The 16,887-nt window shown below is 38.0% G+C and overlaps 1 protein-coding gene across 3 annotated transcripts in view; it reads left to right on the top strand.

Moving 5' to 3' along the window:
• The window catches only part of grin2ab (glutamate receptor, ionotropic, N-methyl D-aspartate 2A, b), a 136,196-nt gene that overhangs the window by 96,470 nt on the left and 22,839 nt on the right, over window positions 1-16,887 (top strand). For all 3 annotated transcript variants that reach the window (XM_055056482.1, XM_055056483.1, XM_055056484.1), the window contains 3 exons: window positions 5,544-5,658; window positions 5,768-5,970; window positions 13,415-13,583. In XM_055056482.1, coding sequence (XP_054912457.1) covers window positions 5,544-5,658; window positions 5,768-5,970; window positions 13,415-13,583 — 487 coding nt within the window. The remainder of the gene's footprint in view (window positions 1-5,543; window positions 5,659-5,767; window positions 5,971-13,414; window positions 13,584-16,887) is intronic.

The following is a 16,887-nucleotide window of genomic DNA, read 5'->3' on the forward strand; positions in this document are numbered from 1 at the left end:
TCTTTGTAGCTCAATGTTCAGCAGTCTTGCATAACCCTTTTAATGTTCTAATTAGAGGGATGGTGCTGGAAAGGAAGCTGAGATGACTGCAGTGTTAAACTCTGTGATTTCTAATGACATTTAACACAGTCAGCTTTTGTGTGTAGCTTTTTGAAGCCAATTGTGTCTCCTTAGCTAAAAGACAAAAACAGTGAAAGGCAGACCTTTATGTTGCTGCTGCTCTGTGTTAACTGGAGCTCAGCAGGTTCTGAGGTGGATGTGTTTCTGCTTCATGACAGGATGCACTTCCAATAACTCAGTCTTATAGCAAGTTTTAATCAGCTTTCTTATTTTTGCTATTTTTGTCATACAACTCGGTGGATAGCACACATCTCCTAGCAGCTATGTTCACGTTTCCTGTACTGTGCAAAAGTCTTGAGTCAACTGTCTTTTTCTTTGTGTTCTCTGTTAAAACGCTTCATACAACTGCCTATCCCAAAATCTTAGTGTCAGGGAAAACGTTAATTTCTTTCAGTAATTAAATCAAAAAATGAAACTTATCTCTGTCCAGCCATTGCTTAAACCCACTATTCAGAGTTCAGGAGTTGGTAAGGTGGTGTGCACCCTGAGGTACACGGGTCACCAGGGCAGCATAGAGACAGACTGGACCAAAAACCATGCAAACACACATGCACACAACTTAGAACAATTCAAAGCAAATAATTACCCTACGTCATATTTCTGGACTCTGGGAGGAACCCAACATTAGGAAAGAGAATGAGTTAAAAAGACAAAACAAACAAAAAAAAACAGGGAAAGAATTAACAAATTTTCAAGAGGGAAGGAGAGGTTTTGATGATGACTGCTTGAAAAAAAATCTGACTATGTACATGTAAAGTAGTGGTCTATGATTATTGCACAGTTCTATATTTGCATATATCATTGACAGGTGTCTGCAGCTGTCTGTGGTGATGGTGTCCTTGTCAGGTTCTTTAGACAGTAAGAGAAGAGAAAATAAGAAGTATGAACAGATAACCACAAGACTGTTCTGTGCAGTTTGTCTTTGTGTTTCTGCTCTGTGATATTGTAACTGCCTCATGAATATGAAATATGCAATGGCCAAAATATGAAATAATACATTGCAAAGCGTATATTAAACTAATAAACACATAGGGTCATTTTGCTCAGCTCTGTTTATCTGGAATGAACTATAAGCTCAAACAGGAGTCATAATTTTGTCATCCTCCTTATTAGTTCATTAAAATATATATTAAGCCATCAACAATAATGCTGATGTAGCAGCATTATTAGCAGCTCTTAATATGAGCTTTCTTAATAGCAGCTTTCTTAAACTTTATTATGTGTCATAAAATAATGTCATTTTTCTCAGTAAGTTATTAGATTTTGTAAAAACAAAAAGAATAAAAAACAGTGAAGCTGGTTTTTGAGGTTGGAATCCTTTCCCTGTCTAGATTCCATCTTTGTCGGAGTGTGAACATCAGTAGCCTGAGACGGAGACGAAGAAACAAGACAACATAATCTGGCATTTAAAAGACACTATCAAATCTGCTGGATCCGACATCACTTGGGTTGCACAAGAATTAAAATCTTAGACTTTCGTATGTGTGAGCTTTGTAATAGTTCAGGTTGGAGATGAGATTTATTCTCTGAGTTTAGAAAAAAATAGTCTTTGTGATGTAGATGTTGTTAATGTTAAAATTATAAACTGTCACTTTTCTTGCTGCTTTAAAGTCATTTTGTTGGAGAAACGTTTTCTTCTACTGCATTCATGCATTTGGAAAAGTTTTGACATCAAGGTCACACAATGTATTACAGATACAGAGAACAAAATGTGGGACGTTTACAATAAGAACAGGTCGATTCAATGTCTTGTTGATTGAAATGCTATTAAAAAACACTTTCTCTTGCAATTTTCCACAGATAAAAGATCTTCTTTATTACAATAATCAAGGAAAAACAACACATCAGGACAAAAAATGATCTGGTTTTCATATGGCTCTAAAATGACTGACACTAAACTGAAGTGTAGAAAAACCCACAATAGATTCCATCTCACAACCTTTTGCAGAAATCAGCATGAAAGCCACAACTCTCAAATGTACAGGTTTCATCTAAAAACATACATTAAGAGTTAGAATTTTTGTCACTCATTTCAGAAGGTGAAACTAATTATGTAAACTCATTACACACTGAGTAAAAGTCAAACATTCTGTGTCTCTGAAAAATAGATTACAAAGACATTTTATGAGAAAACTGCTTCTGAAAAACTGCTCACTAATGCTCAATTAGTGAGCATTCTTGATGGAGGCTCCCTTTGCTTTAAGCAAGTTCTATTGTCTTCATCAGGAGACAACAACAACTAACCTTCTGATGGTACTTTACAAAATCATTATTAAATCTATTCCCACCAAAATCTACTCTAAGCTAAATCTATTAGCCACTGCTCCCCCTGTTTTTTTCACTTTGTTGTCAGTATCATAAAAAACTAAGACTCAATATAGTCTAAAAAAAGTGCATATTTTGACTATCAGCCTGACTAACACAGCAACTATTCATGTTGCATGCACTATAGATTGGGAAAAAGACACTTTTAGAATAGCTTTGTTCCCTCAGCTAACATTGCATTGAACAAATTGCTCTGACAATAGTCCATTCTCCTGTGTTTCATGTGATGCATTTGATCATCTGTGTTGAGAGGCAAGCTGATCAGATCCATAATTTGCAATTTGGAAGACATGAAAAGAGAATCTCCCAAAAAGACAGCACAAGACCTAGAGCAAAGCAGGGGGAGGGAGTAGGAGGGGAAGAAAAGCCTCCACCTTTAAACAGAGTAGAAATAACTCTTGTTGTGCTTTGAAACAATCATATTGTTTCATTAATTAGTTTTCTATTATTCATTTTCTCATTGTTACATTTAACTAAAAACAAATTACAGTTACCATAGGTTTTTTTTTCACATTCATTTACTTTATTTACTTACTTTTTTAATCATTCATGTCCTCTTTGCATTTTCTCCTAAACCTTTTCTCTCCCGTTTGTTTATTTACAGATTTGTTTTTCTTTCCTCCTGTTCTTTTTTCTTTTCTCCTTCTGACTCTTTCTGGAAGGTAAAATGCCAAACAGGAAAAGGTGGCATCAGCGAGCCTGCTCGATTTATTGTTCTGCATGGTTGACAGTGCAGAGAAGAAACATGTTTATTCTCTCTGTAAAATTTCAACTTTAAAACTAAATAGGCCAGGTGTATCAATCATTTTGGGTTTATTATAGGTTTTTAAGTCTCTGTTTGAGTGAACAATGGAGCGAAGTTCTTTGAGCAAATGAAACATAGCACCTAACAATTAGCACACATGACAGCAAACACCTCGTGCAAGCTGAAGGACTGATGAAATGGGTCATTTGGTTGACCACCTTCTGTCCCCTGCTTCAGCCCATCTGAACTGTTGAAGATTAGCATAATCAGGATCATTAACCAAGATAACAATTCCAAACATTGCAGCAGAACAGAAACATGAGGATGGAAGAGAAAATAATAATGCAATACAGGCCCTGTCAAACCTTTGGCGTAAACCTGGTTAAATGAGTCTACTTAATTATACTTTACTTTGTGGTCTGCCTGTATAGTTCTAAGACTTGAACCAGTTTTTCTTGTCAAACACTTTGAGATGTCATTTGGTGTGAATTGGCGCTATATAAATATGATGTATTAAACTGAATTACTGTGATCTTAAAAGAATTGTGTAGAAAATTATATCTGCACTGTAGACCCCCACGAACTGAAACATTGGACTAGAAAACATCACTTTAAGTTATTGATTTTACAATCTGATAACGTTTAGATCATTTTTAATATATTCTATTATAAAACTCTAGGAGTAGGAAAGAGTGTAGCTCTTTTTACAGTGACTGGAGTTGTATTTTTTCCTGAGAAAAAAGCTCTGGATCAAGTCCTTATACATGCATACTCAGACATAAAAATATTAATATTTTAAGCAATATTTTTGAGGCATACATTAGAACCACACCAGTTTCAGTTGTTCAGATGAAACAGATTTTATCCAAACAGGAGGAGACAATTTATTCCCAGAATAAATTGTAATGGTGTTTCAGCAATACATACTCAGCCACGGCAATTTATTGCAACAAGGGCATCACCTGCAGTACTATGAGGAATTTTCAAACATTAAAACATATATTTACCTCAACCTCATTTACTAATAAATGAATCCATTGTAATATGTAATAGGGACATATTCAATCGTAGAGAGTAAAAGTTTCTAGTATGTGTACATGCATAGGTTTATCTGGAGCTTGAAAGAAGGTGTATCAACAACAGCCCTAACCCTCCAAAATGTAACAACACCGTAGTATGCAACAATGTAGCAAACTGTGGATTCAAAAAATATTAAAACATTACTAAATATATTTTATATTTTAAAAAGCACACTATCATTCCATAAATTTAGTTTCTGCAAAATTCAAATGATCTTCTTTTATGATCACAGAAATTATGCTTTCCCACATTGTCCCAATCAATCAATCAATCAATCAATCAATCAATCAATCAATCAATCAATCAATCAATCAATCAATCAATCAATCAATCAATCAATCAATCAATCAATCAATCAATCAATCCAATTTATTTGTACAGCACATTTCAACAACAAGGCAGTTCAAAGTGTTTGACATAAAAGCAACATGCATTATGATATTTTTCACTGGTAGGGTTAATCCATATCTGCAGTCAAATTATTCTTATACATCATGACAATATTTCAGCATATGCATTGACCTTTCAAGGTTCAACAACTCTTGAAGGGTCATAGTAAGAAACAGAAGGGAGAGCTGCTCTCTTTATTTGCTACCATTAAGTTGAAATTGTTCATGGGGCTACTTTTTGGTCAGATGAGGTTTCTGTTGTCAAGCATCATCCGTCAACTCGTGCTTGACAGTGTCAAAATGAATTATTTAAAAGGAAGTGCTTGTCTGTTTTGTAATTTAGTCTTCTCCTTGAACTTCCTCAGATGGCCTATCTTTCTCCCTTTAGAAATTCAAGCCATTATATCATGTCTTAACTAGCAGATCAAGCTTGCTGTCTGAAAGTGGTTTAACCAAAGGGTATGTGTTCTTAGTCTCACATCACTGCTGACTCTTTTGCTGCCTTCCATTGGTTCGCTTTATCAAGCGTAAAGGTTCACCAAAAGCCCGTTTGCACATATATTGAGTAAGTGAGTGAGGCCACCCCCATCGTACCAGTGACTTGTCTTTCAGGCATACATCTGTGAAGGAATCAATGCAGAATGTTGGTGGAAGAGATATATGCCCTCTGACTCTGCATGCCACCCACTCACACACAGATTCACACTCTGAGGCATGCACACATGAACACAGTGAGTGAAGACAGCATTGATTTGTAGAGGATCCTCTTGCAGCGATTACAGAGTGTTTAGTGTTTTATTTGAAATGTATCTGCTGCTGTGCACAAACTGTGACAGATGTGTAACAACAGCTCCCTCTGCTCTCTAACTCTCCATGGGCTGCAGACACATGATGCATGTGTGGAATGAAGGACGAGATCTATCCTTTACTCCAGATGGTTACCAGGCCAACCCCAGATTGGTTGTTATTGTGTTGAACAGTGAAAGAAAGTGGGAGAAGGTAACAATAAAAGTGCTTTTCATTATGATTAAATTTGATGAGAACCTCCGTTAAAAAAAGTAAAAACCGAAAAGGATTCTTGTGTCTGATTTTGTTTGTGTGTACACAGATGGGCCGCTGGGAGAACGGGACGCTGTCCCTCATGTTCCCAGTGTGGCCGAGGTATAATGCCCATGGGGATGAAGATGCTGATGAGAACCACCTCTCCATTGTCACTCTGGAGGAGAAGCCATTTGTCGTTGTGGATAATGTGGACATCCTCACTGGCACCTGCAACAGGAACTCTGTGCCCTGTCGTAAACATGTCAAGCTGTAAGTACCCAAACACTCCAGATGTCAGTGAACTACAGCCAACTACAACTCTAGTTAAAAGTCACATTTATAAAGTATTCAGGGAAAGATTTACAGACTGTGGTTTGCAAAATGTTTTATGCCTACAGCTTCTATGCATAGAACCCCACACACCCCTCAAAAAAATGTTGTCCGACAAAGTGTTTATTCTTGGGGGCTGAATACACTTCCAGATTTTTGTTTATTAAAGGTTTATGGTGGTATTTTATATATAGTAAAATTTGGAAAAAAGCTCAAGTTTTATGAATCAATTTGCAAGGAACCTCATGTTCATAGGGTGATAAGAGAACGCTCCTAAAGTAAATTCCATAAAACTAAAGCAGGTCTTTCTTCATCTATATTTGTATTAAACATCCTTGAAATGGAATTACACCTTTCTAACCGATCTCAGTCTGTCTGACAACACAATTGTCAATCAGATGCTCTTTGCTCGTCATCTTGTATTCTATCTTGGGCCCACTCATTTTTATTTATATAATAATGACTCACCATCTGTTAATGCAGGGGACTGATATCCAGATGTATGTAGCTTTCACTGGAATAAATTCCCATGGTTGGACACATTCACAAGACAGACAGGTTCTCATTAAGTTTGATCTGGGTTTTTTCTTCTTGAATCTATAATGAATTTCTCCCTATTGCTCTTTGCTCAGATGTAATTTACAGTGTAGCCATTTTTGTTCTTTCACTTCAGTTTTATTAGAGCTGTGTTTGTCAGTTAGTAATATAGATTTTGTTTTAAGTAGTGTAGCTATTGATTATATACTCAAGTTTACGGATATTACAATTCATTCGAGAATAAGCTACCCCTCGTAGCCCCTTGCAGTGTTCTTCATGTTTTACACAGCAATCAATTGCTTTTTCTTTTAAAGCCTTAGAAACACCTCCTAAATCTGCAACCTACATTTCAATTCAAAAATACAGGAATGCAAGAATGTATCTACCTTATACAAAGCAACATTTAAAGACATCAGCCAAGAAAAATACAACATTGGACATAAATGGATCTTCCACATACCCATAACCCAAAGCACCCAGCCAAAGAGGTTGTTATAAGGTGGGTTAAGGACAAAAAAGACAATGTTTTGGTGTGGCCATCACAAAGTCCTGATCTCAGTCCTATGAAGAAGTTGTGGGAAGATCTGAACAGGCGTGTGTGAATGAGGCGGCCGACAAAATGGGCTGCCTCACTTGTGCCCCTTTTAGATGAGTTGGAGTTCTGCCTCAGTTCCTCTGCAGAATGCGTCAGAACTCCAGCAAACTGTGGTGACAAACTTGAGGAAGGGAAGAAACTCCAAAAACAGAGGGGTGTTACAAATGAGCTAATGGTTAATAATAATAGCCATTATTATTAATGGTTATTAATAACCATTAATAATTAATAATAATAATAATAATAATAATAATAATAATAACAACAAATAAAAAACTGAATGTAGTTGGTGTTTTCTTGGAAAGGGAGGTAGTTGGACTTGCCAAATAAACTGAACTTATATAGCACTTTTCCACTGGAGTCACAGTTCCCATTTGCACTCACAAATGCACACATTTGTCCACTGATACACAAGCAACTCAAATAGGTAACTTAGGATTAAGTGCCTTGTGCAGGGGTACATGGAAAAATGACAGGAGGATGCTGAAATAGAACCTACAACCTTCTGTTTATTTCTCAGCAGTCTCTCCTTTGAACGGTGGGGAGCTGAGATCGTGTTGGATTTTATCTGCAGGGTTTTGACAGGAACACAATCCTCAAACTGACAAAGGTTTTTGTCTTAGTAAGAGAACAGTCATGTGCCCATAAGTCAGAGGTCTTTAGTTTGGAATTGACTCTCAAGGATTTGCTCACGATAGGATTACTTTTTTTTTTGTTTGTGACGAGAACTTTTCTGGGTTCCTACTGAGTTTTATTTGCCTGCAATACTCATTGTGTGATTATACCCTGATTCCCATGTACCATCATAGACGGCATTTCCTACAAAGGTAGCCATGACCTGTGAAATTATTTCTCTCCCTTGGTTGAAGGTTTTTACCCCTAAAAGTGTCAATTTCTGATATAATAGTTTTGCTGTACTGCACAAAGGGCTGTCTGCTGTACATGCTGGAAGTTGTAGAAATTTTTTTGAGGTTGTCACTTTTGAAGATTTTTGCTTGTAAAAAGTTTGGTTGTGCAAGGTCAATAGACGTTTTGATTGGTTCTTGATTGGTTTGGTTTGGTTGTTCTGGAGCAGAGCTGAAAACTCTTCCAGCTCATCTAAATGAGTTATTTTATTAACTGTTATTTCTTTTTTTTTGTTTCAGAAATGTTACTGATGGGAATTTCCTAAACATTTTTGATATTTTGGTGTTTAAACAAACTTTTAAAGATTACTTCACAGATCAAATAACAATAATCTTCTGAATAAACTGGCAGTGTTAATCGTAATTCTGATCTGTTCTTCCATGACTTATGTAATTTGTGACTTCTGCTATTTTTGCCTCCTTTAAAGCTAAACTGTAGTTGACTCAGCAGTATTGATCCAGCTCCACTAAAGCTTCTGTTGCACATCTAAGGCCAAAAAGTGAAAAGATGTTTAAAGTATCTTTTCCCATCTGTACTCCTGAACCTCTCAGTGCTCTGGGTGTGTGAACTACTTGGTTCAGAAGCTATATGTGGTCTGCCCCATCATCAAACTCTCCAAGTTCTCCTTTTTTGTCTGCCCATGTTCTCCACCCATCTTCCTCCCCTCTGCCTGCCAGTGGCCATTCACATCAAATTCCATATTCTGGCATCCAGCACACCTCTGGGAGTTGCAGGCTGCAATCTAGTCTATTCTCTTCTTTCACCACATGCGGCAACTTAACTTGTAGTTCCCAGCAGCAGCGTTGTCATTATTTCACCTGGCCTTGACTCCTCTCTCAGGTACTCCACTACACTGAAATGTCAGGAATAAAATTACTCTGGAATATTCTGTTGTAAAAAGTATATATTTTTTCTGAATGTTTCTGTTTCCAGTAACCTCAGAGGTCCAGCTCTTGTAAAACCAGTCACCCAAATATACTGCTCAAAAAAATAAAGGGAACACTCAAACAACACAATATAACTCCAAGTAAATCAAACTTCTGTGAAATCAAACTGTCCACTTAGAAAGCAACACTGATTGACAATCAATATCACCTGCTGTTGTGCAAATGGAATAGACAACAGGTGGAAATTATTTTGATATTTATTTCATTCATTCAGATCTGGGATGTGTTATTGAGTGTCCCCTTTATTTTTTTAGCAGTGTATAATACTTTGTATGCATCTCTTTGCACTTTGATCTTATCTATCTTAAAAGTTTTAGTAATTCATAACTGACTTAACTTACAGTGTAAAATTAGTGTGTTTAAAGTTCATTGCAAAAAAATAACTGTGATCAGCCACTTATTTTTGTGTTTTTTAAGACCCCTGACTTTCTTTGAATTTTAGAAAGTTGGTTGTTTTACTCAAGTTAAGTCGAAAGTTATTTATATATCAGTGCTAAACAACAATCACATCATCACAGACAGATTAAATTTATTAATATATCTAACTAATTAAATTCATTCTCAGCCTCAGATTAAAGTATTTTTTTAGTGAACATTAATCAACCCTGATCTTCTACCCCCATGTTTACCCATAGAGGTGGTTTGTTCAGGGTTATGTGTGAGCGTTCTCCATGTTGGCTGAAAGGTTTTGTTTTCCTCTCATTGTACCAGCACATCTTCTACCACATAATTGTCCTGGTGACAGATTATCCCACCTGTGCAATGGGTCTCTGCAGTCTTATTGGCCTCTTGGCTGCTTCCTAGATTAATGCTCACCTTCCCCTGCCTGACAGCCTAGGGGGAGGCTAAATGGTGGTTCGTTTACTGAAGTCCCATTTTCATGATGGACTGAATACTGGAACATGCAATGTTCTAAGCCAGGGGTGCTCAAGTCCAGTCCTCGAGAGCTACCGTCCTGCAACTTTTAGTTGCAGCCTTAATCCAGTAGACCAGGCTCAGCTATGAACAGGCCTGGTAATGAGTCATTCATTTGATTCAGGTGTGTTGGAGCAGGGATGCATCTGATAGTTGCAGGATGGTAGCTCTCGAGGACTGGACTTGAGCACCCCTGTTCTAAGCGGTATATTACTTACTATCCTCAAGTAGAGAGCTGTTAACTGCTCATTTAGATGGTTTGCAGAAAAAAAGAAGCTTGCAAAGATTTGACTTGTGCAGAAATGTAATTGCTCCTTAGGAAAACGTTGTGGGTCTGATTGCGCAATAAACTCCCCATGTGAGATGACTCGCTCATCTAATTGTTCATGCCTAGAGTCTTGCTAATCTAAGTGGTTGCTATGATGCATGTCGTTCTTGTTGTGTCCCTGTCTCTAAGTATAACAACCACACACATGCACACACACACACATTTTTAAAAAGTGAACTCCAGAGTAGAAATCTTGAAAGACAGCCATCATCACTGTGTCCTCTCCTAACAGTCTTGAAGAGAGCCATTGTTCAGGTCATCAAAGAAAGGATCCAAAATTGTTTCTGAGTGTGTTTTGGAAGCAAAGTAAAAACTAAACAAGAGTGACTAAAGATTTTTGTACTATATTTTGTACACAATCTGCTTGACACCAGCTGACCTAAAAACAACATTGGTTTCTCCTTTAATGTGTGGTGTAAAAGTCCAGTGCAAATTTATCTTGTCTGAAGAAAGCTTTGAAATGAAATAAATCATTATTTCATTTAATTAGTAACTGTCATTACTAATGATTTACACACTTACCTTTATCATTCTGAAAGAAATCTTAATGAAGTATAAACTTTCAACGACCGTTCAAACGTTCCTGGAGATATCAGGGTGTAGTGCACTGATTGTCAAAAGCCCAGATGTAAACCCTGCAGATTAAAGGGCAATCAGCTGTGCATAACAGCTTGCCAGAAACACTAGCTCAAAGCCTCTCCCCGAGAAACAGGTCAGATTGAGCTGCCGCTGTGCCACTCACAGACAGTACATTATGGTATTCAGAGTGCAGATGCAGGGGACAACATCATTAAGAATATTCAGATCTGGCCTAAGGTTAAAATGGGCCTTGCACTACTGCTGCTGCATTGACTTTTTATCTCCATATGCCTCTGAGAATAGATGACTGTTGTTCATGTATATCTTACTGAGCAATTTCACTTTATTTTTTGCATTCCTTTTGTGGTTGGCTGTGAACATATGGTGCTGTAAAAACCTTGAACGTTCATTGTGTTTTTATGAAAATGTTACTTTATTGCATCTGTCAGTAAGATGATAAACTCTGTAAAAAATCTAATCAGCAGGGCCTCAGGCCTCAGTGGCAAACTGGGTTGCTGATTTGAGGCATTTTGGACCTTTTCAAATCCAGATAAATGTCAAAGCCAAAAAGTACTTTCAAAGTCCACCCATCCTTTACACACTCAGCTTCAGGGAGCAGATTGTTTTATATTTTAGTGTTGAACAAATAGACTGAAGAACTATTTTATCCCGACACTCATTCATTTTTTTAAACAATCAATGGCCTGAGTTAAGATTACTATTCACTTACTTGAGTTTAATTTTAGTTTTAGTTCTAGTTTATATTTATTTTTTTTTATGTATGCTATTAAATGTTCTCCTTTACCTTGAGATATTTTTCTAATTTTCATCTCACTAATTGTGTCATTTCTTGTGTGAAATTGTTGCAAATTGCTTGCAACAAGTGGTAAAAAAGTGAAGTAAACTGAAATTTCACATGTCATACACAAGCTGGATTACTGCCAGACATTAGAATCAAGAAATTACTTAAGCAGAATGTGTCTGACAACCCAACAGACTAAAAAAAAGCAAAACTTACTGGCCTATTTCTGAAGAAATCCAAACCACAGTCAGACCCTTTATGTAAATTCAGATAATAACAAAAGTATTGCCTACCAGAATTTCTGCAAGAGTGAATCAATGATTCAACCAGGAGTTTATGAAGTAAACCAAAGGAAAATCCAGAAATTTAGGCCTCAGTGGCAAACTGGGTGGTTGTAGGTTTGTACATAAATAGAACAGACAAGAAGAATTAGTGAAGAAAGGTGAAACGCACACCTGAGCAAAGAGAATAATCCATGTTTTTCTAAATCATGGATTGGAACCATGAAGCAGAAAACCCTTAAGGACAATGTCTGGCTTACGCAGCAGGACAGCAATCCAACACACGCCTAAAACTCTACCTTGAGTTTGCTTGAAAAACAAAAATGAAAAGTGTAACAAGGAAACAGAAGGAATCTCTCTGGGCTGAGGCTTTTCCAGCAAAGTTTTTATAAGTTACTGTCCAGCCCATAAGCACACACTCACTTCTCCCGTTTTATTGCTACGTTTTTGTTGTTTCATAGCAAAAGTTAAAGAAATGTGAGGACAACACACTGTTGTTGCTGCATGTTCACTTATGTGTAAATGTGTGTTTACAGAGTGACATAAGGATTCTGATGGGCCCCAGCTGGGAAGAGATCATGTATACAGTGCGTGTGCATTTGAACCCCAGGGACACAGATCGTCCATACTCACAGATGTTGAACACATATTATTATCTTCTTCCATGTATTTTTTAAAATCTTTTTATCTTTCACATCTTTTACCATCATTCTCCATTTTCTCTGCTCTGAGAGCTCTCAGCTCTAGAGCTGAGAGCTCTCAGCTCTAGAGCTGAGAGCTTCACAGATTGGATTCAGAAAAAATGCCATGTGAAAAGGTCATGGAGTTATGATCCATATAAGTTACATCAAAGATGGCCAGCATGGGAATGAAATTAGGTTTTAATGGAAATGCTTTTGAAAAAGGCTGGTACGGTTTAATAGATTATCAGAATCACTTGATCCAGCAATTCAGTTTCTTTCATTGCTGCCAGGTCCTCCAGAGACGACTGTCAGAAAAGTTCACTTAAATATTTGTTTTCTTTCTGTGCATGCACAGTGTGTATGCGTGTGTGTGTGTGGGGGGGGGGGTCTGTGTGTGTGTTTGACTGCAAATAGACACAGGCAAACTTTTATTATGAAGGAGATAAAAGAAACAGAAAGTAGTGAAGAAAAGGACAGCTAATTATTTAATCATGTGGGTTGGTTGCTCTGTGACTATTTAAAGCCAGCAGCATCTGCTCAGTACCCCTGTGTTTTCATCTGGTTTGGTTAGCTGGCACTGAGGGAGACACACAGCACGCTGTCTTTCTCTGCCTTTCAGCAGAATTCACATTTCCTCTTTCTGTTGTAATTCCACATTTACAGTTTGACTGAAGCGGCAGATGTGCACCGTCTAAGCAGCTTAGACGGTTACAAGCAGAAAAAAGCAAAACATACTTCTGGCATGCATCCATGTTGCGTTGTAAATAAAGTCTGGTTAAAAGTGTGCTTTTTTTCCCTGTGTTTGTTACAGAAACACCACTTCAGGAGGTGCCTATATCAAACAGTGCTGCAAAGGTTTCTGCATCGACATTCTGAAGAAGATTGCCAGGAACGTCAAGTTTACCTACGATCTCTATCTGGTTACCAACGGAAAACATGGAAAGAAGATCAATAATGTGTGGAATGGCATGGTTGGAGAGGTAGTGTTACCTTTGTTTCTCAAAAATATAATGACAATTACTGCTGACTTAAAGTGTCAAGGACACAGTAAAACTACTTACATAATTTAAACAGGAGAACTACCATGGCGCTGGCCATCTTGTGATCAGGGTAAGTCAGACTGTGTATTCAGTGTATCTAAGTCAAATTTGTTTAAAGTTGGACTTAGATCTGTTTATTATCATTCAATGACTTGGAGGGAACCGATGTCTAACTCCAAATCTTCACCTTTACTCCCCGTTTGACTTACCCTGATTACGTCACAAGATGGCGCAGGCATTTGACCCAGTTACAGCGATACTCTGCAGTTATAGTAGAAGGATTTATTATTAAAAGCTTTTGAGTACACAGAAAGAAAGCACAGTAGCTCATCTTTTTTAAATCATGTCAGTGGTTTTATCTTGTCAGGACGAAACATCATAAAACATTGAACACTATGCATAGAATAGTTGTGCATAATTTTCTATACAAACTATTCTGTTTCGAGGGGGCGCTGGTGAGCAAGATATGGTGTAGGACGTATTGTTCGGAGCTCCTGCAAAATCCGTAATAATTACATTAAAAAACAGCATTAACCACGTTAATATCTGTTGAAAACCTGGAGAGAAAACCTTAGGATCATAAACATTTGGACAACCCGAACATAATATTCCTGAATGGCCGAAAAACTGCAAAAGTATAGACACGGAAGCGATGCTAATGCTACAAGGCCTGCTAGGACCGCGAGGCAGCGGACAAACAGGTGAAGGGGACCCACTGACGACTACTGGGACTGAGGGCCCAAACATGTGTAACGAAGAAATGAAAGCGGACATCCTATCATCACTGAGAGGTGAAATAGCTAAAGTAATAAGAGACGAACTTAAAGGCGCATTAGCGGAAGATTTTCAAGCTATAAGATCCGAACTGCAAGCGGTCCGCTCCGAAATAGCTAACAGCTCAAAGACCATACAAGGTGAAGTGGATATTATAAAGACGGACGTTCAGGATTTAAAGGGGTGGCCTATCAACATGGTCAGACGAAATCACTTCACTACAGTCTACTGTAACCAGCTTACAAAAGGAAATGTCGACGCTCAAAGATAAATGTGAAGACCTAGAGGGGAGAATGAGAAGGTCCAATATCCGCATAGCGGGCATTGAAGAACGGCCGGGATCCAGCTCCCTGAAGCTGTGGCAAAAATCATCAGAGAAGTCCTGCAGTTGGATCGAGACATAAAGGTGGACCGATCACACCGCACACTCACCGGGAGAGGACCCAGAAACCGGGAGACACCGAGAGTCATCATCGCTAAATTACATCATGACGGGGACGCGGTGGAGATCCTGAGGAGAGCCCGAGGTAGAGCTCCGCTTCTTTACAACGGGCGCCGAGTCGCCTTCTTCCCCGACTACACGGCCAGCGTAGCCAAAGCAAGAGCCACTTTCACGGAGGTACGAAGGGCGTTGCAGGGTAACAAGGAGGTCCGCTATGGCCTACTCTACCCGGCCCGATTCCGGATTACATATCACAATGAAGAAAAGGAGTTCCTTGATCCCAAAACGGCCATGGAATACGTCCGGAACATTATTACTCCAACAGAGACAGCCGAATAAAGGTAGCTACCGTGAGCCCAGAGAGACAACTATATTAGAAAATATTCTCATTGCTATGGCTAATTTTCATATAGTTCTCTTTATACGTCTTAATGATACGAGCAGATATGCTGTTTTATTTCAGATTCCTTTTTTTTCAGGGTTTGCAGGAGCTTGTGCAGTATACTTGAAGCTTTCAAGGCTATATTGTTTGTTTTTTTTTCCTTATGACTTTCCTCATTTGATAGCTTATATACTTATCTAAGCGCACCTACTGCACATATATTCAATCTTGGTTGTGCACTTTAGCGGCTTATCTTAGCTGCTGGGGACTATGTCCCAAGTATTTAAACTGTGTATCTACCTGTTCTATGTTTTTCTAGTTCGGATCCCTCTGTTCCCCGGGGATCCTGCGCAAATCGTTTTTGCAAACTTATTTTCTTCTTGTTATCATCATCTAGCTTTGTTAACTGTTCATACTTATTCTGTGAGAGTTGTCAAAACTTTGCTTTATCCCTATCTGATTAGATTTGTGTACAGTGTGTGCATAATCCGCAGTCCCCACACAATTAAGACAGCTTTATGCATAAAGGATCTGCTGACATTGACAATATATTCTGAGATGTCAAAACATAACTCTTATAGAGATAATGGGTGAACCACTCAAAATTGTAACTTACAATGTAAAAGGGCTCCACAATCCAGTCAAATGGAAGAAAATTTTGAATCAATTAAAACAAATTAACTGTCATATTGCTTTTTTGCAAGAAACCCATCTATCTGACACAGAGCATGAAAAATTAAAACAATCTTGGGCAGATAAGGCTTTCTACTCATCCCACCAGTCAGGGAAAAAAAAGGGAGTTGTCATACTTATGCACCGGCAGATTAATTTCACACAAACGTTGCTACATCGAGACGCAGAGGGGAGATACGTATTAATTAATGGTACAATTGATGGCATTGAAGTATCGCTTGTAAATGTGTATGCACCCAACACAGATGAGCCTGACTTCATAAAGTCACTGTTTAAGGTAATATTGCAGCACAGTACTGGGCTGTTGTTGTTGGGCGGGGACTTCAACTGTACTATGTCACAACTATTGGACAGATTACCCACTCCAAAAACCCCACTCTCTAGAATGAGTAGGATGCTAAAATATCAGATAATAGAGACAGGTATGGCAGACGTATGGAGAAGCAGATTTCCCAGAACTAAAGACTTTACTTTTTACTCAAGCAGTCATGCATCCTACTCTAGGATCGATTATTTCTTTACCCAAAGTCAGAACTATATAGAATAATAGATATAGAAATATTACCTATTACTATTTCTGATCATGCACCTGTTTTATTAAAATGGGACATAGGACATAGGCCAACATCTAAACAATGGAGGCTCAATACATCCCTGCTTAATGATAAAGTATTCATCGCATTTATTAGAGAGGAGCTGAGGATATATCTAGAAACTAATACATCTACAGAAAAAACACCTCTGATAATATGGGATTGTGCCAAAGCATTCCTTCGGGGCCGCATCATTTCCTTCACATCTGCGAGGAAAAAACAGAAGGATGCTAAACAAAAAGATTTGGAGGACAAAATCAAAAAATTAGAGTTCAAACATAAAAGAAACGCTTCAGCTAAAATCATGAAGGAATTAAATGCAACCCGCAGACAACTAAACAGTCTATTATCAGATAAAGT

Source organism: Poeciliopsis prolifica, unplaced genomic scaffold, assembly GCF_027474105.1.
Source record: "Poeciliopsis prolifica strain line A6 unplaced genomic scaffold, Auburn_PproV2 SCAFFOLD045, whole genome shotgun sequence".
Lineage (NCBI taxonomy): Eukaryota > Metazoa > Chordata > Actinopteri > Cyprinodontiformes > Poeciliidae > Poeciliopsis > Poeciliopsis prolifica.